The sequence below is a fragment of the Mauremys reevesii genome, linkage group 1 (assembly GCF_016161935.1).
Source record: "Mauremys reevesii isolate NIE-2019 linkage group 1, ASM1616193v1, whole genome shotgun sequence".
NCBI lineage: Eukaryota > Metazoa > Chordata > Testudines > Geoemydidae > Mauremys > Mauremys reevesii.
The window spans coordinates 281,690-303,265 of NC_052623.1; the positions used below are offsets into that span (position 1 = coordinate 281,690).

At 60.9% G+C, this 21,576-nt stretch overlaps 1 protein-coding gene across 3 annotated transcripts in view; it reads left to right on the plus strand.

Annotated features, from left to right (window-relative positions):
- Window positions 1–16,752, plus strand: part of DCHS1 (dachsous cadherin-related 1) — a 153,246-nt gene extending 136,494 nt beyond the window's left edge. For all 3 annotated transcript variants that reach the window (XM_039497313.1, XM_039497304.1, XM_039497321.1), the window contains exons 18-21: window positions 1,205–1,335; window positions 2,189–2,475; window positions 11,627–11,765; window positions 12,131–16,752. In XM_039497313.1, the coding sequence (XP_039353247.1) occupies window positions 1,205–1,335; window positions 2,189–2,475; window positions 11,627–11,765; window positions 12,131–14,745 (3,172 nt within the window). In that variant the 3' untranslated portion in view covers window positions 14,746–16,752. The remainder of the gene's footprint in view (window positions 1–1,204; window positions 1,336–2,188; window positions 2,476–11,626; window positions 11,766–12,130) is intronic.
- Window positions 16,753–21,576: the final 4,824 nt, after the last annotated feature.

Genomic DNA, 21,576 nt, shown 5'->3' on the forward strand with positions numbered 1-21,576 from the left:
AAATCCTCCTTTCTCATGGCTGGTCGGAGTTGGAATTCAGGCCCCCATCTTTCTTGGCAGGCAGCCAAGAGTCGGTTGTGTGCCGTGGCCTTGGGCTGAAGTCAGTGTCTTATCTTCGAACCTAGCTGAAGCGTCGAGTTAACCCATTTCCTTCTCCCTTCCTCTCTCTACGGCCTCTTGTAACCTGCAAAGAAACCTTTTACATCACACTCACACGTTCAAGCCATCCCACAATGCACTCTACTACATATACAAGTGCTAGCAATGTACAGTGCTAAACTGCTTACCCAGGGGTCCCTCGCGGGGGGAGGGGGCGGGGGGCAGTTATATTGTGACACCAGCCCACACATGCAGGGCTCTGTGTATCCCCTAACACCCCCCACACTGAGCACCCAGCCCACACACCCAGGGCCCCATGCATCCCCTAACACCCACCCACTCCGAACACCCAGCCCATGCACCTGGGGCACCGTGCATCCCCCACACAGCCCACACTCTGAGCACCTAGCCCACACAGCCGAGGCTCTGTGAATTCCTTAACGCCCCCACACTCTGAGCACCCAGCCCACACACCCAGGGCCCCATGCATCCACTAACACCCTCCCCCTCTGAGCACCCAGCCCACACACCCGGGGCACCATGCATCCCCCGCACAGCCCACACTCTGAGCACCCAGCCCACACACCCAGGGCCCCATGCATCCCCTAACACCCACCCACTCCGAACACCCAGCCCATGCACCTGGGGCACCGTGCATCCCCCACACAGCCCACACTCTGAGCACCTAGCCCACACAGCCGAGGCTCTGTGAATTCCTTAAGGCCCCCACACTCTGAGCATCCAGCCCACACACCCAGGGCCCCATGCATCCACTAACACCCTCCCCCTCTGAGCACCCAGCCCACACACCCGGGGCACTGTGCATCCCCCGCACAGCCCACACTCTGAGCACCCAGCCCACACACCCGGGGCACCGTGAATCCCCTAACGCCCTGCACACTCTGAGCACCCAGCTCACGCACCTGGGGCACCGTGAATCCCCCACTCAGCCCACACTCTGAGCACCCAGCCCACACACCCGGGGCTCCATGCATCCCCCACACAACCCACACTCTCTGGGCATTATGCATCTCCTTCCAGTGTGCATGCGGGTGCACAGGGTCCTGCGCGATGCTGATCCTGCGGCTTTGTCTCTGCCATGCAGGCTGGTGGTGACTGCGATGGACAGAGGGAACCCGCCCCTCATTGGCTCGGCCACGCTGACCGTGGTGGTGATGGACGTTAATGATAACAGCCCCACCATCCCCCCGCCCTGGGAGGTGCGGGTGCCCGAGAGTAAGTGGGGCACAGGGTGGGGGTAGGGTAGCATGGAGGCGAGCACGGTGAGGGCTCAAACCCTGCTACCTGTGCAATCCTGGGATTTGCATATCAATTAATACGTAAAGACTAATTTACATGAATCCTCAACTCCTTGTCCCATTGCCTCAGGGTGCTGCTCTAGTTAAGGTCTCTAGAGAGACTCCTGGAGGACTCTAACTATAGACTTGGAGCTTAACCACAGAGCTGCAGCCCAGAGTGCCCCTCTTGCCGGGTACTGGCTGGGTGCTGTCGGACAAGACAGGGTAGCCCCTCGCACAGCCCTGGGGGGCACCAGGGCACCTTCCTGCAGAGCCTCTGGCCTGGGCCCTGGGCTCTGGCTGTAGCCCTGTCACTGGAGAGGGGCTGGTCATGGGTGGCTGAAGCCCACATCCCAGAGTGGTGCCCTCCTGTCAGTCAGCCCCAAGCTTCCCTCGCCTGCTCCCCCTGCCAATCCTGGCACCCCACAACTAGAGCCCCACACCTCTTTTCCCGCCCACACCAAGTCACTCCTGCTCATCAGCCCTAGCTACCCTTCCATCACTGCCTACCCCCGTCACCAGCCCCAGCTCCCCTCACAGGAGCCCCCTGCCCTCCCGCCCCATGTCAGCCCGGGCTTCTCCCTGCTGGAGCTCCCTCTGTCCCCACACGTCACTGCCTTTCCCTATAGGCGCCAGGTAACATGGCATCCCCTTCTGGGTCAGTGCTGAGCTGGGTTCCTGTCCCCCATACAAAGAGCCCTGCCGCAGTGGTTCCCTCTCAGCTCTTCTGGAGGGGGGCAGGACTCCCAGCACTGAGGCTGTGGGCTGCTGACATGGCACCCCTCCTGCAGACACCCTGCTGGGCACTGAGATCACCCAGGTGACGGGGAACGACGTGGACTCAGGCCCAGCGCTCTCCTACACGCTGGTGCCGGATGGGGGCGCAGCAGGAACCTTCAGCATCCTGCGCTACGGGGGCCGCATTGCCCTAACAGCACCACTGGACTACGAGCAGTGCAGCCATTATGTCCTAACCATCCGCTCCTCCGACTCCCGGCACGAGACTGAGGCCAACCTCACTGTCATCGTGGAAGATATCAACGACAACGCGCCCACCTTCAGCCAGGGCCTCTACCAGGTACTGTGCCAAGCACTGAACTATTGCGCCTACCACAGGGACATGCACCCCAGAGCCTGCACCAGGTACCGCCCCGAGCACTGCCCGAGAGCCCCTGTCACAGTGACATGCACCCCAGAGCCCCACCAGGTACCGCCCTGAGCACTGCCCGAGTGCCCCGCCACAGTGACATGCGCCCCAGAGCCCCACCAGGTATCGCCCTGAGCACTGCCCGAGCGCCCCGCCACAGGGACACGCGCCTCAGAGCCCCACCAGGTACCGCCCTGAGCACTACCCAAGCACACCTGCCACAGTGACATGCGCCCCAGAGCCCCACCAGGTACCGCCCCGAGCACTGCCCGAGTGCCCCGCCACAGTGACATGCACCCCAGAGCCCCACCGGGTACCGCCCTGAGCACTGCCAGAGAGCCCCTGCCACAGGGACATGCGCCCCAGAGCCCCACCAGGTACCGCCCCGAGCACTGCCCAAGCGCCCCGCCACAGGGACACACGTCCCAGTGCCCCACCAGGTACCGGCCCGAGCACTGCCTGAGCGCCCCGCCACAGGGATACGTGCCCCAGAGCCCCACCAGGTACCGCCCCGAGCACTGCCCGAGCGCCCCTGCCACAGTGACATGCGCCCCAGAGCCCCACCAGGTACCGCCCCGAGCACTGCCCGAGTGCCCCGCCACAGGGACACGCGCCCCAGAGCCCCACCGGGTACCGCCCCGAGCACTGCCCGAGCGCCCTGCCACAGGGACATGCGCCCCAGAGCCCCACCAGGTACCGCCCCGAGCACTGCCCGAGTGCCCCGCCACAGGGACAAGCGCCTCAGAGCCCCACCAGGTACCGCCCCGAGCACTGCCCGAGCGCCCCTGCCACAGTGACATGCGCCCCAGAGCCCCACCAGGTACCGCCCCGAGCACTGCCCGAGCGCCCCTGCCACAGTGACATGCACCCCAGAGCCCCACCGGGTACCGCCCCGAGCACTGCCCGAGCGCCCCTGCCACAGTGACATGTGCCCCAGAGTTCCACCAGGTACCACCCCAGCACTGCCTGAGCGCCCTGCCACAGGGACACGTGCCCCAGAGCCCCACCAGGTACCGCCCCGAGCACTGCCCGAGCGCCCCTGCCACAGTGACATGCACCCCAGAGCCCCACCAGGTACCACCCCAGCACTGCCTGAGCGCCCTGCCACAGGGGCACGTGCCCCAGAGCCCCACCAGGCACCGCCCTGAGCACTGCCCGAGCGCCCCGCCACAGGGATACGCGCCCCAGTGCCCCACCAGGTACCGCCCCGAGCACTGCCCGAGAGCCCTGCCACAGGGACACGCGCCCCAGAGCCCCACCAGGTATCGCCCTGAGCACTGCCCGAGCGCCCCGCCACAGGGACACGCGCCCCAGAGCCCCACCAGGCACCGCCCCGAGCACTGCCCGAGAGTCCTGCCACAGGGACACGCGCCCCAGAGCCCCACCAGGCACCGCCATGAGCACTGCCCGAGCGCCCCGCCACAGTGACACGTGCCCCAGAGCCCCACCAGGTACCACCCCAGCACTGCCTGAGCGCCCTCCCACCGGGACACGTGCCTCAGAGCCCCACCAGGTACCACCCCAGCACTGCCTGAGCGCCCTGCCACAGGGTCACGTGCCCCAGTGCCCCACCAGGTACCACCCCTTCACTGGCCGTTGGGCCCTGCCACAGGCACACGCGCCTCAGAGTCCCACCAGGCACCGCCCTGAGCACTGCCCGAGCGCCCGCCAGGATACGTGCCCCAGCCCCCCACCCACCACCACCACAGCACACTGCCTGCGCCCGCGCCAGGGCACACGGGCCTCAGAGTCCCACCAGGTACCACCCCAGCACTGCCCGAGCGCCCCGCCACAGTGACACGTGCCCCAGAGCCCCACCGGGTACCGCCACGAGCACTGCCCGAGCGCCCCTGCCACAGGGACACGTGCCCCAGTGCCCCACCAGGTACCACCCCGAGCACTGCCCGAGTGCCCCTGCCACAGTGACATGCGCCCCAGAGCCTGCACCAGGTACCGACACGAGCACTGCCTGAGCGCCCTGCCACAGGGACACGCGCCCCAGAGCCTGCACCAGGTACCGCCACGAGCACTGCCCGAGCACCCCTGCCACAGGGACACGCGCCCCAGTGCCCCACCAGGTACCGCCCTGAGCATTGCCCGAGCACCCCTGCCACAGGCACACGCGCCCCAGAGCCTGCACCAGGTACCGCCCCGAGCACTGCCTGAGCGCCCTACCACAGGGACACACGTCCCAGTGCCCCACCAGGTACCGGCCTGAGCACTGCCCGAGCACCCCTGCCACAGGGACACACGTCCCAGTGCCCCACCAGGTACCGCCCCGAGCACTGCCTGAGCACCCCTGCCACAGGGACACGCGCCCCAGAGCCCCACCAGGTATCGCCCCGAGCACTGCCTCAGCGACCTGCCACAGTGACATGCGCCCCAGAGCCCCACCAGGTACCGCCCCGAGCACTGCCCGAGCGCCCCTGCCACAGTGACATGCACCCCAGAGCCCCACCAGGTACCGCCCCGAGCACTGCCCGAGTGCCCCGCCACAGGGACAAGCGCCTCAGAGCCCCACCAGGTACCGCCCTGAGCACTACCCAAGCACCGCTGCCAAAGGCACACGCGCCCCAGAGCCCCACCAGGTACCGCCCCGAGCACTGCCCGAGCACCCCTGCTACAGTGACATGCACCCCAGAGCCCCACCAGGTACCGCCCCGAGCACTGCCCGAGCGCCCCTGCCACAGTGACATGCACCCCTGCCAAAGGCACACGCGCCCCAGAGCCCCACCAGGTACCGCCCCGAGCACTGCCCGAGCGCCCCTGCCACAGTGACATGCGCCCCAGAGCCCCACCAGGTACCACCCCAGCACTGCCTGAGCGCCCTGCCACAGGGACACGTGCCCCAGAGCCCCACCAGGCACCGCCCTGAGCACTGCCCGAGCGCGCCGCCACAGGGATACGCGCCCCAGTGCCCCACCAGGTACCACCCCGAGCACTGCCCGAGAGCCCTGCCACAGGGACACGCGCCCCAGAGCCCCACCAGGTATCGCCCTGAGCACTGCCCGAGCGCCCCGCCACAGGGACACGCGCCCCAGAGCCCCACCAGGCACCGCCCCGAGCACTGCCCGAGAGTCCTGCCACAGGGACACGCGCCCCAGAGCCCCACCAGGCACCGCCACGAGCACTGCCCGAGCGCCCCGCCACAGGGACACGCGCCCCAGAGCCCCACCAGGTACCACCCCAGCACTGCCTGAGCGCCCTGACACAGGGACACGTGCCTCAGAGCCCCACCAGGTACCACCCCAGCACTGCCTGAGCGCCCTGCCACAGGGGCACGTGCCCCAGAGCCCCACCAGGTACCACCCCAGCACTGCCCGAGTGCCCCTGCCACAGGCACACGCGCCTCAGAGTCCCACCAGGCACCGCCCTGAGCACTGCCCGAGCGCCCCGCCACAGGGATACGTGCCCCAGAGCCCCACCAGGTACCACCCCAGCACTGCCTGAGCGCCCCGCCACAGGCACACGCGCCTCAGAGTCCCACCAGGTACCACCCCAGCACTGCCCGAGCGCCCCGCCACAGTGACACGTGCCCCAGAGCCCCACCGGGTACCGCCACGAGCACTGCCCGAGCGCCCCTGCCACAGGGACACGTGCCCCAGTGCCCCACCAGGTACCGCCCTGAGCATTGCCCGAGCACCCCTGCCACAGGGACACGCGCCCCAGTGCCCCACCAGGTACCGCCCTGAGCATTGCCCGAGCACCCCTGCCACAGGCACACGCGCCCCAGAGCCTGCACCAGGTACCGCCCCGAGCACTGCCTGAGCGCCCTACCACAGGGACACACGTCCCAGTGCCCCACCAGGTACCGGCCTGAGCACTGCCCGAGCACCCCTGCCACAGGGACACACGTCCCAGTGCCCCACCAGGTACCGCCCCGAGCACTGCCTGAGCACCCCTGCCACAGGGACACGCGCCCCAGAGCCCCACCAGGTATCGCCCCGAGCACTGCCTCAGCGACCTGCCACAGGGACACGTGCCCCAGAGCCTGCACCAAGTACTGCCCCGAGCACTGCCTGAGCGCCCTGCCACAGGGACACACGTCCCAGTGCCCCACCAGGTACCGCCCCGAGCACTGCCTGAGCGCCCTGCCACAGGGATACGCGCCCCAGAGCCCCACCAGGTACCGCCCCGAGCACTGCCTGAGCGCCCTGCCACAGGGATACGCGCCCCAGAGCCCCACCAGGTACCGCCCCAGCACTGCCCGAGTGCCCCTGCCACAGGGACACACGTCCCAGTGCCCCACCAGGTACCGCCCCAAGCACTGCCTGAGCACCCCGCCACAGGGATACACGCCCCAGAGCCCCACCAGGTATCGCCCCGAGCACTGCCTCAGCGACCTGCCACAGGGACACACGCCCCAGAGCCTGCACCAGGTACCGGCCCGAGCACTGCCCGAGCGCCCCGCCACAGGGATACGCGCCCCAGAGCCCCACCAGGTATCGCTCCAAGCACTGCCCAAGCGCCCCTGCCACAGACACATGCGCCCCAGAGCCTGCACCAGGTACCGCCCAGCATCACTCACCAGCACCCCCCACGGACAGACAGACACAAAGAGACATTGTAGAACCCTCTACTAGGTACTACCCAGTGCTACTACACTGGCACCAGCCCTCTGGAAAATTGGGACCTGCCCCTGCGTGTGCCTGGGCCACTCCTGGGTGCCACTTGGGTCAGGGTAGAGAGATTTGCCTGGGTCAATGGCATGTACCTCTGTCTACGGCCCATCTCTCCTGTTAAACCCACTGGTATTCTCTGTCTCCTTGGATCTGGCCAATGGGCCCATCTGTGAAAGACTGGTGCACTGCACCTAGGGCCCAGGACTGCCAGCCCTATTGACAGTATGGGACATGTACCCTGAAAACCAGCATCTCGGTGTCACAGTGGACAAGCAGCTCAGCATGATCTCCCAGTGTAACACTGGGGCACAAAGGGCTAATGCAATCCTTGAATGCGTACACTGGAGACTCTGGAGCAAAGAGATTATATTACCTCCATTGGCACTGGTGTGGCCACTGTTGGAATCCCGAGTTCAATTCTGGTGCCCACAATTCAACAAGGATAACTCAGGGAGGAGGGATAGCTCAGTGGTTTGAGCACTGGCCTGCTAAACACAGGCTTGTGAGTTCAATCCTTGAGGGAGCTGTTTAGGGAGCTGTGGCAAAAATCTGGGGATTGGTCCTGCTTTGAGCAGGGGGTTGGACTAGATACCTCCCTTCCAACCCTGATATTCTAGGATTCTAAGGATGTTGAACAATGGGGGAGGATTCACAAAAGAGCCACGAGAATGACTAAAGGACTGGAAAACCTGCCTTATGAGGACTGGACAGAACCTACTGAGTCCAGTCCTTGGCTAGCCCAGGCAGGCTCATTCTATATTCCTGTTCACAAACATATCCCGTTCCATTTTAAAGCAAGTTGGGTTGTTTGCAGCCACTACTCTGATTGGGAGGCTGCTCCAAGCCATCCCTCCTCTGGTGGTTAGAAACCTTATGATTCCCAGCCTGAGTTTACTTCTGGCCAGTTTGTCCCCATTGGTTCTTGTGTCAGCATTGTCCTTTAGCACCCACAGCTCTTCTCTCCCCGGGATTTACCCCTACAGTGTATTTAGAGACAGCAGTCAGAGTCTCCGCTCAGCCTTGGTGTTGCCAGGCTAACAAGCCAAGTTCTTCCAGTCTCTCTCACAAGGCCCTCCCTTCCCCTCTTCATCCTAACAACCTTCCATGATGGGTTGGACCCCCCCTTTCAGGGTGCCACCTGATATATGGGGTCCCACTGAGCCCACCCATTCCACCAGCCTGGGCTCCCTTACCCTGTCCTGCTGTGCACACACACAGAGGTAGGGACACATCTAGCCACAGAATCTGCAATCAGCTCTGCATGGGAAGACTCAGCTCGGGGATTGCCTGGCACTCAGGTGCACACCCTCTCTGGAGTGTAACCCAAAATTGTATTGTCTTGCGCTGTATAGAGAGCATGAAATTCCCTCCCTCCCTCAATGAAGAGGAAGATATGCACAGCTTTTTGCCCCATGCCCCCAGTTATGAATTGCACAAACTGGGTTTTAGAATAAACAAAAAAGTTGAACTACAAAAGGTAGATTTTAAGTGATTATAAGGGATAACAAACAGATTAAAGCAGATTACTGAGCAAATAAAATACACATGCAAACTAGGCTTAATGCATTAAAGAAATGGGCTACAAATAGTAATTTCTCACCCTAAATGTTGTTTTATGCAGGTTGCAGAATTTATTGAAGGTAAACTGCACTGCTTGCAGCTTAAATCTACAGGTATACCCTTCACAGGCTGACCTTTCTCGCCTAGGCTCAGCCCTGTTCCCCCTCCCCCAGCTTAGTTCCTTTGTTTCTTCAGGTGTTTTCAGCAGTTTTCCTTTTTGGGCAGGGAGGCAGTGGAGAAGAGCCAAGATTAACTCACTTCCCAGCCTTAAATAGGATTTGCATATGGTGGGAATCCTTTGTTTCCTAGTTTGACCTCCACCCACTCTTAATGGAAAAACACTAGATGTCCCAGATGGGGTCTAGTACCAGGTGACACGATCACCTGACCCTGCAGTGTCAAATCAGCATCCCAGGAAACTTCTCAGGCAGGAGGGAGATTAGTATCTTCAAAGTCCTATTGTCCTTCCTAATGGCCCATCCAGGCTGTTTGCATAATGTCTGGTGGGGTGTTCCTCAGGTGAAAACACAGTTGTAATTATTACATAGTCAATATTTCTAACTTCAGATACAGACATGATACATGCATACAAATTGGATAATCTTATTCAATAAATCATAACCTTGCCAATGATATCTCACATGACCTATGTTGCATAAAACATATCTTAGTTATGCCACTTTCATATCATAACATTTCTATGAATAATATGGGGTGTAATATCACACCTCCCTCCTTAGATTATTGCCAGAGGTTTAGTTACTGACTAATGCGAAGGCAGTGTGCCTGAAATTCTCTTTAGGGCTTAGGCCTGGTCTACACTGGGGGGGGGTGGGTTCGAACTAAGGTACGCAACTTCAGCTACGCGAATAGCATAGCTGAAGTCGAACTACCTTAGTTCGAACTACTTACCCGTCCTCACGGCGCGGGATCGACGTCCGCGGCTCCCCCGTCGACTCCGCCACCGCCGTTCGTGGTGGTGGAGTTCCGGAGTCGACAGGAGCGCGTTCGGAGTTTGATATATCGCGTCTAGATGAGACGCGATATATCGAACTCCAAGAAGTCGATTGCTACCCGCCGATCCGGGCGGGTAGTATGGACGTACCCTTAGTTATTTAATTTCTTAGTGTTACCAAAAATTGTATTGTTACCCACAGATGTTTTTACAAAGTTCTGGGTTCCTTTTTCCAAGTTTCCTGAAAGCCTTTTATTGTACAGCATGGTTAACACAGTGTAGATATTAATACCTTCTAGACTGTAGGTGTTTTGGCATTTAGCCACCAGTGCCATGAGGTGGTGTGCCTCAGTTTCCCCTTCCACACAGCCGTCTAGATTGGTTATGCTTTCTCTGCTTTGCCAAGCTCTAAGCCTGTTTACAGGTACTAGCTGAGAAGCAGTATTCTTACAGGACTTCCTTGTTACTACTCCTAGCCTGTACCAAAGTTTCTTCCAAAAATCATGCATGTTACACATTTTTAAAGGATTTACCATCAGTAGCAAATTCTTGGTCTCAACCCATAGATTGTGTATTAAGAGACATAACTGCAGAAGCAAATTCATTACAGGGAGGTGCTTCCAAGTATGATTATCATACCACGCCTTCTGTTTAGACAATCCAGTTCAGCATTTATTGTATTTTTCAAACCCTTTCTGTACCAGAGTATGTGTTAGTAAGGTGCATATTGTTAACAGTGAGGGGCATTAGGCATTAACCATGGGAATCAAGTACCAGGAGAAGTGATGGATTCTCCATCCCTTGATGCCCAAGGCTGGAACAACCCATCAGTGGGCTATAGGCACTATACTCTTACAGGCCCTTACCTTCTTATGAAAAACAACACCCAGCCGTACAGTGCTCTTGCCATGGCTGGGCTGGCCATACTGTGGATCCACCGGGACCAGTTGCTCATCCTGCTGCTGCTCGGGGCCTGCTGACTAGGGCAGTGTTGCAATGCCAGTCACTCAAACTGGGCCTGGCCTCCCCCGTCATGACAGCGGGACACACAGACCAAATGTAGGAATTGGCATTGCAATCCTTGTCATGATGAGCAGCAGCAGGATGGGCAGCTGGTCTGGTAGAGCCATCACATCGCCAGCCCAGCTGCAGTGAACATACTGTACGGCTGTGGGTTGGGCCCCAGGAATGGTGCCTAGTTGGCCTGTACGTTGATCAGCCTCATTAATGGCTGTGGCTCCAGCCTGCGTACCTTTGCGGGGTTCAGCCACTCACAGGTTACTGGGCTCATGACAGCAGTAACTGGTCTGGTCAGACATGATGATCTGTGGGACCCTTCTGGCCTTACACACTAGCATCCTGCACTCTAGCCAGATCAAGCCAATGTGCCCGTCTATTCTGCTGTTCCCCCATCCTGGGTCAGACAAGTGGGGCTGCCCAACCCGGTGCGCCTGCCTCTGTCCAGAGCCTGATGCTTCCAGGGCAGGCACGCCCTGCCTGTGATTCCCCTGCCAAACCGGGCACCATTGCCAGAGCTCCAGGGTGAGCCCCAGGAGAAGCCTGAGAGGGGACATGAGAACAGTTTTCAAGTACGTAAAAGGTTATTACAAGGAGGAGGGAGAAAAAATGTTCTTCTTAACCTCTGAGGATAGGACAAAAAGCAATGGGCTTAAATTGCAGCAAGGGCGGTTTAGGCTGGACATTAGGAAAAACTTCCTAACTGTCAGGGTGGTTAAACATTGGAATAAACTGCCTAGGGAGGTTGTGGAATCTCCCTCATTGGAGATGTTTAAGAGCAGGTTAGACAAACACCTGTCAGGGATGGTCTAGATACTACTTAGTCCTGCCATGAGTGCAGGGGACTGGACTAGACGACCTCTCGAGGTCCCTTCCAGTTCTATGATTCCCAGGTGTCTGATGATTCTGGGCTTTGCTTCCCTTTCAGGTGACATTGCTGGAGCACACGCCAGCAGGCAGCACCATCCTCACCGTCAGTGCCACAGACAGGGACTCTGGCAGCAATGGGGAGCTCACCTACCGCCTGGCTGTGCCCAGCTCCGACGTCTCCATCAACCCCAGCAATGGTAGGTGGGAACGTGCTGCTGTGCCTAGGCCCTGGGAGAAGCAACTCCATCCCATGCCAGCAACAGGGAGCTGCTAACTGGCTTCCTGGGGACAGAGCCATCCTCTTCAGGGCCCCACAGCCTGGAGCTGCCTGACTTCCCCTCAGCTGCGACCCCCATCACCAGTGGGAGTGGGTCTGGCCTCCCTATTTTGCCTTGAGGTTAATAAGTCCCCTGACTCTCCTCACCCCAGGGAGCGGGGGTGGCTTCTCGCCCCACCTTCCCCCACTCCCAACACTCTCCCCACCCCTATGCTCGCCCATTGGTGCCTGGCAGGCTCCGTGCCCCAGCGCAGGGCTGTGCTGACTAACTTTGTCCTCATGCAGGAACGCTGTTCACCTCTCGCCGCGTGGAGCTGGATGCAAACCAGCCCACGCTGGATCTGGTGGTAGAGGTGCGTGACCACGGCTCTCCCAGCCTCTCGGCCTGGACCACAGTGCAGATCCAGGTGCTGGATGTGAATGACCACAGCCCCACCTTCCAGCAGGCGCACTACAATACCTGTGTCCCTGAGGACCTGCGCCCGGGCACCACCGTGCTGACGCTAGAGGCGGGTGACGCTGACCTGTCCCGAGAGAACGCCGGCTTCGACTACACCATCGTCAGCGGCAACAGTGGCAATGCCTTCCAGGTGGAAAGCCACATGGGCTGGTCTCGGGGGCACCTGCGCACGCAGGGAGCCCTGGTGCTGGTGGAGGCGCTGGACTTCGAAGCCGTCCCCATCTACAACTTGACAGTGGCAGCCTCAGACCGGGGTGTGCCACAGCGCAGCACCACCGTGCCAGTGCTTGTCACCGTGCTGGATGTCAACGACAACCTGCCGGTCTTTGCCCGGGCCGAGTACCACACAGCCGTGAGCGAGAGCACCCCCCCGGGCACCGAGCTGCTGCGGCTGGCAGCCCACGATGCCGACTCGGGCCCCTATGGCCAGGTGCACTACAGCATCAGTTCTGGCGACCAGCGCAGGCTCTTTCAGCTGCATGAGGCCACAGGAGCCCTGCGCCTGGCACAGTCCCTGGACCGAGAGACCCAGGCCCTGCACAGCCTGGTGGTGCAGGCATCTGATGGCCCCGGTGGGCACTTTGCCTTGGTGCCCATCACCATTGAAGTGAAGGACATCAACGACAACATACCCTACTTCCCGGTGGAGACACTGAGTGCCAGCGTGCGGGAGAACCTGCCGCCAGGCACCCTGGTCACCACTCTGCACGCCATCGACGCCGACACCGGGGCCTTCGGGGAGGTGCGCTACACTGTGCTGGAGCAGGCAGTGGGGGAGGTGGGAGCCCCTGAAGGCAGGGATGTGTTCTTCATCAACCGGACCTCCGGGGAGCTGCGTTCCCGCCTTGCCTTTGACTATGAGCGTGCCAAGGCTTTCCAGCTACTGGTGCAGGCCACAGATGCCGGCAACGCCTCAGCCACCGTTACTGTGCGGGTGCTGGTGACCGGCGAGGATGAGTACAGTCCTGTCTTCCTGAGCCCGGACTTCAGCTTCCAGGTGCCTGAGGGCGCCCACAAGGGCCAGAGCATTGGCCGGGTGCTGGCCACCGATGAGGATGAGGGTGTGGACGGCGTGGTGCTCTACTCTTTAACTAAGCCCTCACCATACTTCGGGGTCAACCAGACCACCGGCACCATCTACCTGCGCATGGACAGCCAGCCGCAGCCAGCAGGGCGGGCCAAGCGGGAGCCGCGGGAGATGAACCTAGAGGTGCAGGCCCGCAGCCCCCTTCCTTCCTCCCGCTCAGCCTCTGCTCAGGTCTCCATCGACGTCACCCACACCTCCTTCGGCCTGGTGCCAGACCTCAACTTGCTGCTGGTGGTAGCTGTGGCTGCCTCCCTGGGTGTGGTGGTGGTGCTGGCCGCCGTGGCCATCATCTTGGTGCTGGTCCGCTCCCGGCACCAGCAGGGACACAAAAAGCCAGAGCAGGACTCGCAGCTCAATCGCATGCAGAGTGGCTCCTTGCAGAAGCTAGGCCATGAGGAGCCGGTACTGCCCGGCAGTGACCGCATCTATCACCAGGCCCTGCCAGGCTATGGCAGCGAGTCGGCCGGACCCTACCCACGGGGTGGATCCCTGGACCCCTCTCACTCCAGTGGGCGTGGCTCAGCCGAGGCAGCCGAGGACGACGAGATCCGGATGATTAACGAATACCCACGTGTGGCCAGCATCACCTCCTCCATGCAGGAGCACATCTCAGCCCGCGGCCCCGACTCGGGCATCCAGCAGGACGCCGACCAGCTCTCTGACATCTCCTGTGAGCCTACCACCCTGGAGAGCGCCCAGTGGTTCAAAAGCAAGAAGGGCTCCAGCCTGCTGCTGCCTGGGCAGCCGCCCCATCTGTATCGTGAGGATGGGGGCAGCAGCACCTTCCTGGGCGTGGGCTGCGGCCTGAGCGTCTCCTCCCACCCCAAGGACTACACCTTCCCTGAGGACGGCAAGCCTTCTGTGGAGGGCTCCCTCACCGCCGTCGTGGCCAGCGAGGAAGAGCTCCGCGGTAGCTACAACTGGGATTACCTGCTGAACTGGTGCCCCCAGTTCCAGCCCCTGGCCAGCGTCTTCACCGAGATCGCCCGTCTCAAGGATGAGAGCTCCCTGCGCAAGCCCTTCCAAGCCAAGCCCAAGGCGGAGCCCAAGCCCCGCATTGATCCTCCGCCCCTCATCACCTCGGTGGCCCATCCCGGGGCCAAGTCAGTGCCCCCCAAGCCAGCAGTGGGCAGGACCTTCCCGCACCTGTCCTCCTTGCGCCGCTCACCCATCAGCCACGAGGGGTCCATCTCCTCCTCAGCCATGTCACCCAGCTTCTCGCCCTCGCTGTCCCCACTGGCCGCCCGCTCCCCTGTGGTGTCACCTTTCGGTGTCTCCCAGGGGCCCTCGGCCTCTGCCATCAGCGCCGAGCACTCGCTGGAGCTGCCTGAGGAAGCTGAGCTCAGGATTTAGCCCCAGGCTCCCATGGACTCTCAACCCCTCCTGCTATTCTCTGCAGCCTCCAGGCAAAGCAGGGGCGGGGGCGGAAGGGCTGGATCTGCCACCCCCACAGGCTGCTTCATTCTCAGACCCCAGCAGGTTGCTGGTTCTGGTTCCAGTCCCTCCACATGGGCTGCCAGTTCCACTGCTGATGTCAGCGCCCTGATAGGCTACTTGTGGTGGTGCCGGTCCCACTGCTTCAAATGGCTGCCGGTGCCAGTGCCTCCATTAGTGCCAGACCTGCTCTCTCATGGTACTGTTTGCTCTGAGTGGTGGTTGGGCGAGTAGTGTCCTTGCCACCCCTGCGGTGGCTGAGGCCACTCGGGACCTCACTCCTCCAGTCCTGTGGGCCAAACTGCCCAGCTGGGGGGGGCAGCAGCTGCACCTGCCTGGAACTTGGGGGGGGGGCGCAGACTGTGAGCCAGAGGCCAGGAAAACAAGGCCAGACCACCTACGCACTGGGTGAGGGTTTCTGAGGGGGGGACACATTCCAAAGCGGGGGAGCATGGGCCAGCGCACCAGACATCATGCCATGCACATACACAGAGCTCACTCTGTCCCTCACTCCCCATCACCTCACCGTGAGGGCAGATCCTGTTCCCTGCAGACCTGCCCAGACCCAGGAGAAATCCCATTCCCCGCAGGCCTCTCCAGCCCCAGAATGGGGGGGAAATCTGTTTCCCACAGGCCTGTCCAGCTCCAGGATACAGGGGACCTGGGGGATGGGGGTACAGTACCCTGCAGGGCTGGCCAAACACAGGATGGAGGGTCCTATTCCCACAGACCCAGTGGGGAACAGATCCAGTTCCCTGCAGGTTTGCCAGGGGGAAGGAGTAGGAAATCTCATTCCCTGCCGCCCCATCCAGAGCCAGGGAAGGAATCCCATTCCCTGCAGGCTCGTCTGGCTCCAGGGGGCAGATCCGGTTCCCCACAGATCATCCACACCAGGAGCTTACCAGCTCATTGATTCTGTTTTTTGCTGCTGAGACAAGCTGCATGGAGGAGCAGCTTTAGGAGGGCCAGAGACCCTAAGGGCTGCCACAGAACCTCACCTGCACCAGGGCCAGGGCCACGCTTGGGCCCCTCCCATGGCTGAGCCAGTCCTGAGACCCCTGGGAGGGACAGGGCAGATGGAGACAGCATGGACCGCACCTGGGGCTTTCAGCAGCTGTCAGCCCCACCTTCTCTTTCGGCAGCAAGACAGCATCCAAAAGAGCCCCCCCCCCCCCCCCAGTCTGTGCAGCCGCAGTGCCCCCTTCCCCAGGCAGGGTGGGTCTGTGCTGTGTAGCAGCACAGATCCGGGGCAGGATCTGTGCTGCTGCAATGCCCTGCTGGTGGGAGTGCAGCCATGATGCCCCCTCCCCCACCAGAGGGGGGGTCTGAAAAAGACACCCCCTGCCCATCTGCCCCTGGGCTGGGGTCCCTACATCCAGCGCCTCCACTGGAGGGGCCCCATATTCCCCTGTGGGAGGGGTGGACAACTGGTTGTGGCTGCTCATCTCCTCCCCTCAGTATAGTGCTGTGAGCATGGCACAGGGACATGCTCCCGTGGAGGCTGGTCCCCACCCTCGTGCTGCCACCCGTGTCTTGCTGCAGCCCATCTTTGTGCCCCATTGTCACTCTCACATGCTCAGCCCTGGCACCAGAATCAGGCCATCCTTGCCCTGTGTCTTGCACACGCCTGGAGCGCGGAGCTCACAGACTGGAATTGGACAAAGGTTGCCTGCGGCCGAGAGATGAGCAGCGTGCTCCCCTGCCATCCAGCACCATGCACAGCACCAAGGCTGGGTGCAGGAGCACTGAGGGGATGGCAGAGCCCCCCCCATCCTGCCTCAGCTAAGTTTGGGGGGGGGCTACATCTGTCTGTTTGCCTCCATCCACCAGGCCTGCAGCAATGCACTGACAGGGCGAGGTGGGCGCAGAGCGGCGCAGGGTGCAGCAGATCTGAACAGGCTGGGGGGGTGGGGGTGCAGCCACCTACGGTGTGACTTGGTGGGTGTGGTTGGGGGAGGGTGCAGGTGGGTGTGGCCAGAGGAGTGGGCATGGCTGGGCATAGGTGGGCATGGCCCAGGCATGTATAACAGCAGGGGATATAGTGCCCTTTCCTGTCCCAGCTGTTGGAGAACTTTGTGGTTTAATTGTGAAAGTTTCATGCTGGAATTTTGTGGCCCCAGCCCCGCCCCACCCCCTCCATCAGACCCATCCCCCCACACCTCTCTGCACTCAGCCCCCTCATCCCTCCTTCAGCCCCCACCCCTCTGTGCCCAGCCTCCTCCATCAGCTCAGCTCAGCCATCTTGATCCACTTTCCCCAGTGCCCATTGGGCTTCTTTGCTGGAGTCAGCTCTGCTGCTCAAGAGGCATTTCAGCCCAAGTGTGGGTCTCTGGCACCCTCACTTATCCTGGGACAGGGATATGCAGGAGAACCTGTGGGGGGGGGGGGAGCCTGAGGTTGGTGGTGATATGGGGGAGCCCTGGGGGGGTGGCACTGACATGGGGAGAGCCCAGGGGGGGCGATGACATGGGGAGGAACTGAGGGGGGGTGGCAGTGACATGGGGAGAGGCCTGGGGGTTGTCGTGACATGAGGGGGTGTGAACCGAGGGGGGGTGGCGGTGACATGGGGAGAGCCTGGGTGATTGTGATGACATGGGGAACCAAGAGGGGTAGTGGTGACATGGGGAGAGCCCAGGGGTTGTGGTGACATGGGGCCGGACCTGAGGCGGGTGGCGGTGACATGGGGAGAGCCGGGGTGGTTGTGGTGACATGAGGGGGCAGGAACCGAGGGGGATGGCAGTGACCTGGGAGGGTCTGGGGGGTTGTGGTGACATGGGGGGTGGGAACCAAGGGGGGTGGCGGTGACATGGGGAGAGCCGGGGTGGTTGTGGTGACATGAGGGGGCAGGAACCGTGGGGGATGGCAGTGACCTGGGAGGGTCTGGGGGGTTGTGGTGACATGGGGGGTGGGAACCAAGGGAGGTGGCGGTGTCATGGGGAGAGCCCAGGGGGTTGTGGTGACATGGGGGGCGGGAACTGAGGGGGGTGGCGGTGACATAGGGAGAGCCCAGGGGGTTGTGGTGACATGGGGGGCGGGAACTGAGGGGGGTGGCGGTGACATAGGGAGAGCCCAGGGGGTTGTGGTGACATGGGGGGCAGGAACTGAGGCGGGTGGCGGTGACATGGGCAGAGCCCGGGTGGTTGTGGTGACATGAGGGGGCAGGAACCGAGGGGGGTGGCGGTGACATAGGGAGAGCCCGGGTGGTTGTGGTGACATGGGGGGCAGGAACCGAGGGGATGGCAGGAACTGAGGGGGTGGCGGTGACATAGGGAGAGCCCAGGGGGTTGTGGGGACAGGGGGGGCCGGAACTGAGGCGGGTGGCGGTGACATGGGCAGAGCCCGGGTGGTTGGGGTTACATGAGGGGGCAGGAACCGAGGGGATGGCAGTGACCTGGGAGGGTGTGATGGGGGGGTGGGAACCAAGGGGGTGGCGGTGACATGGGGAGAGCCCAGGGGGTTGTGGTGACATGGGGGGCAGGAACTGAGGCGGGTGGCGGTGACATGGGGAGAGCCCGGGTGGTTGTGGTGACATGGAGGGAGCGAGAACTGAGGGGGGTGGCGGTGACATGGGCAGAGCCTGGGCAGGGATTGAGGTCCCCTGGGAAGACGGAACAGAAGCTGCAGTGCAGGGCACTTGCTAAGGTGCAATGCTCCCCAGGCCTCTGGCTGCAGCAGAACCAAGGGGCTACGGCCCCAGAGCTGGGGCCCTGCGAGGCAATCCCCTGTCCCAGGCAGGGTTGGGCTGTGCACCGAGGGCAGCAGGAGTGGACAGGGGCAGTGGCACAGAGAATTCTCAGCCCAGGACTAGGGTATCCCTTGCCCCTCCCCTGCCCCCATGGGATCTGAGGGGCTTGTCCTTGCTCTGCCCCTAATGCAGCCCTCAAGCAGGTAGCAGGCTCCGGGGGGGGGGGGGGGCTCCTGCCCAAGAGATCTGTCTCCCCACTGACGGCTGGGGTCCCTCACACTAGCCCCAATGTGTTTTGGGTGGGAGGGCACAGATAGATGTGGCACAGCTCCCAGTCTGGGGGGGGACACACATGCATTGCTGATCCCAGTATGGGGTGGGAGGGAATGGACACGTGCATTGCTCATGGCAATATAGGGTGGGGAACAGGCACATGTACATGCACCGCTGAGCGCAGTATGGGGAGGGATGGACACGTTTGTGCACCGCTGAGCACAATATGGGGAGAGATGGACACGTCGTGCACCGCTGAGCGCAGTATGGGGCGGGTGGACACAAACATGCACCGCTGAGCGCAGTATGGGGTGGACACAAACATGCACCACTGAGCGCAGTATGGGGAAGTGGACACGTGCACCGCTGAGCGCAGTATGGGGTGGACACGCACGTGCACCGCTGAGCGCAGTATGGGGGGGTGGACACGTACGTGCACCGCTGAGCGCAGTATGGGGGGGGGTGGACACAAACATGCACCGCTGAGCGCAGTATGGGGAAGTGGACACGTACGTGCACCGCTGAGCGCAGTATGGGGTGGACACATACGTGCACCGCTGAGCGCAGTATGGGGCGGGTGGACACAAACATGCACCGCTGAGCGCAGTATGGGGAAGTGGACACATACGCACCGCTGAGCGCAGTATGGGGTGGACACAAACATGCACCGCTGAGCGCAGTATGGGGAAGTGGACACGTACGTGCACCGCTGAGCGCAGTATGGGGGGGGGGTGGACACAAACATGCACCACTGAACGCAGTATGGGGGGGGTGGACACGTACGTGCACCGCTGAGCGCAGTATGGGGGGGGGGTGGACACAAAAATCCACCACTCAGCGCAGTATGGGGAAGTGGACACATACGAGCACCACTTAGCGCAGTAAGGGGGGGTGGAAACAAACATGCAACGCAGAGAGCAGTATGGGGTGGGTGGACACATACGTGCACCGCTGAGCGCAGTATGGGGGGGTGGACACGTACGTGCACCGCTGAGCGCAGTATGGGGGGGGGGTGGACACAAACATGCACCACTGAGCGCAGTATGGGGAAGTGGACACATACGTGCACCACTGAGCGCAGTATGGGGGGGTGGACACAAACATGCACCGCTGAGCGCAGTATGGGGGGGTGGACACAAACATGCACCGCTGAGCGCAGTGGGGGCTGTGCAGGTGACTGCATCAGGAGCTGTGTCTCCAGTTATTTATTTTTACACTTTGTACTAAGCGGTTCTGTTTTCTACTTTGTTTGTAGCCTTTTGTATCATGTCCATGCTGAACTGCATGTATCGGGCCCTGCTCGCCTGCCCACGACCCCGGGCTGCTCCAGCATGGCCCGGACCCAAGTGCCAATTTCTCAAAGAAATGCCTTAATAAACCACACTTGTTTGTACAGCGACGCGCCACCCTCAATGCTGTAGGCAGAACCGATGGGGCGAGCCCGGCTTCCAGCCACAGCACCACGGGAAGCCAGTCTCAGGGGCCAAACCAGTGGCACAGCAGCGAGCCAAAGGCCCAGTGAGAAACAGGGATCACAACTCACCACAGGAGCAGACCCCTGGCACCTGATGCCCATGGGGAGGGCTAGAGGGCCTTGCCTGCCTAGCAGCTGAGACAGACCCTGGGCTGAAAGGCAGCAAATGTGGCTGGCCGCTGGGGTGGGGAGGACAGGCCCAGGCCCCCACACTTTTGCCATCCACAGGCAGGTGGGGCAGGGGCAGCTCTGGTTTCAATTGTGGAGCGGGCTGGGCACTGCCAGAGTCACTCAGAGCAAGGCACCCGGCTGGCTGCTCACTAGGCCCAGAACGTGCAGCCTCATTCTGGCCTTTTTCCCTTACTAGGGAGGGGGCTGGGCAGGGTCCCGTCACACTGAGACAGGACAGGCCCCCCCCGTCCCCTGGACCCCGTGTTACCGCCTCCTGACTCCTGCAGCACAATGCCCTAGCATGGCACTAGGGAGCACTGTGCTGCAGGGGCCAGTAGGGGGCATTCTCCCTTCCCAGTCAGTTCCAACCCCCAGTGCCCAAGCAGGGAGCTAGGGGACCATGTGCTGCTGGAGTCTATGCCTCAGACCCTCTCCTGATTAAAGATACTGGAGGCTAAATTTCTGGGGTAAACCAGAAATTACACTTTACCTCCTTTACTCCTGGGGGGATTCTGCACTAAAAAAAAAAAAATCAAAATGCTGCATATTTCATTTATCAAAATAATGCAATATAATCACACCAGTTTCAATTGTTTTGGTAATTTATTTAAACTACAATACAGAAAAAAGTCACAATAAGTATTCAGCATTTCCTAAACACATGAAAGTGAAGTTACAAATGCTTGGTAACTAATACCCTGCATTCATAAGAACATAAGAACAGCTGTACTGGATCAGACCAAAGGTCCATCTAGCCCAGTATCTGTCTACCGACAGTGGCCAATGCCAGGTGCCACAGAGGGAATGACCCTAACAGGCAATGATCAAGTGATCTCTCTCCTGCCATCCATCTCCACCTTCTGACAAATAGAGTCTAGGGACACCATTCCTTACCTTATAATCCTGGATTTTCATTTTAAATTACATTACAGAACACCAAAGAGCACACACACAAAAAAAAATAATTGCTCAGACTTTCACACATGAAAGTCATACAGTTTTGCTAATCATTATCCTGGACCTGGCTGGGTACTTTGAGAAGTGCTTGGTTCTGATTGTCCTGACATTTTATTGACTGCTTGGTAAATGTTTTATTTGCCCTCAAAGTCTTTTTTTTTTAAATGGGTAAGTAAAATAAATCCTGAGC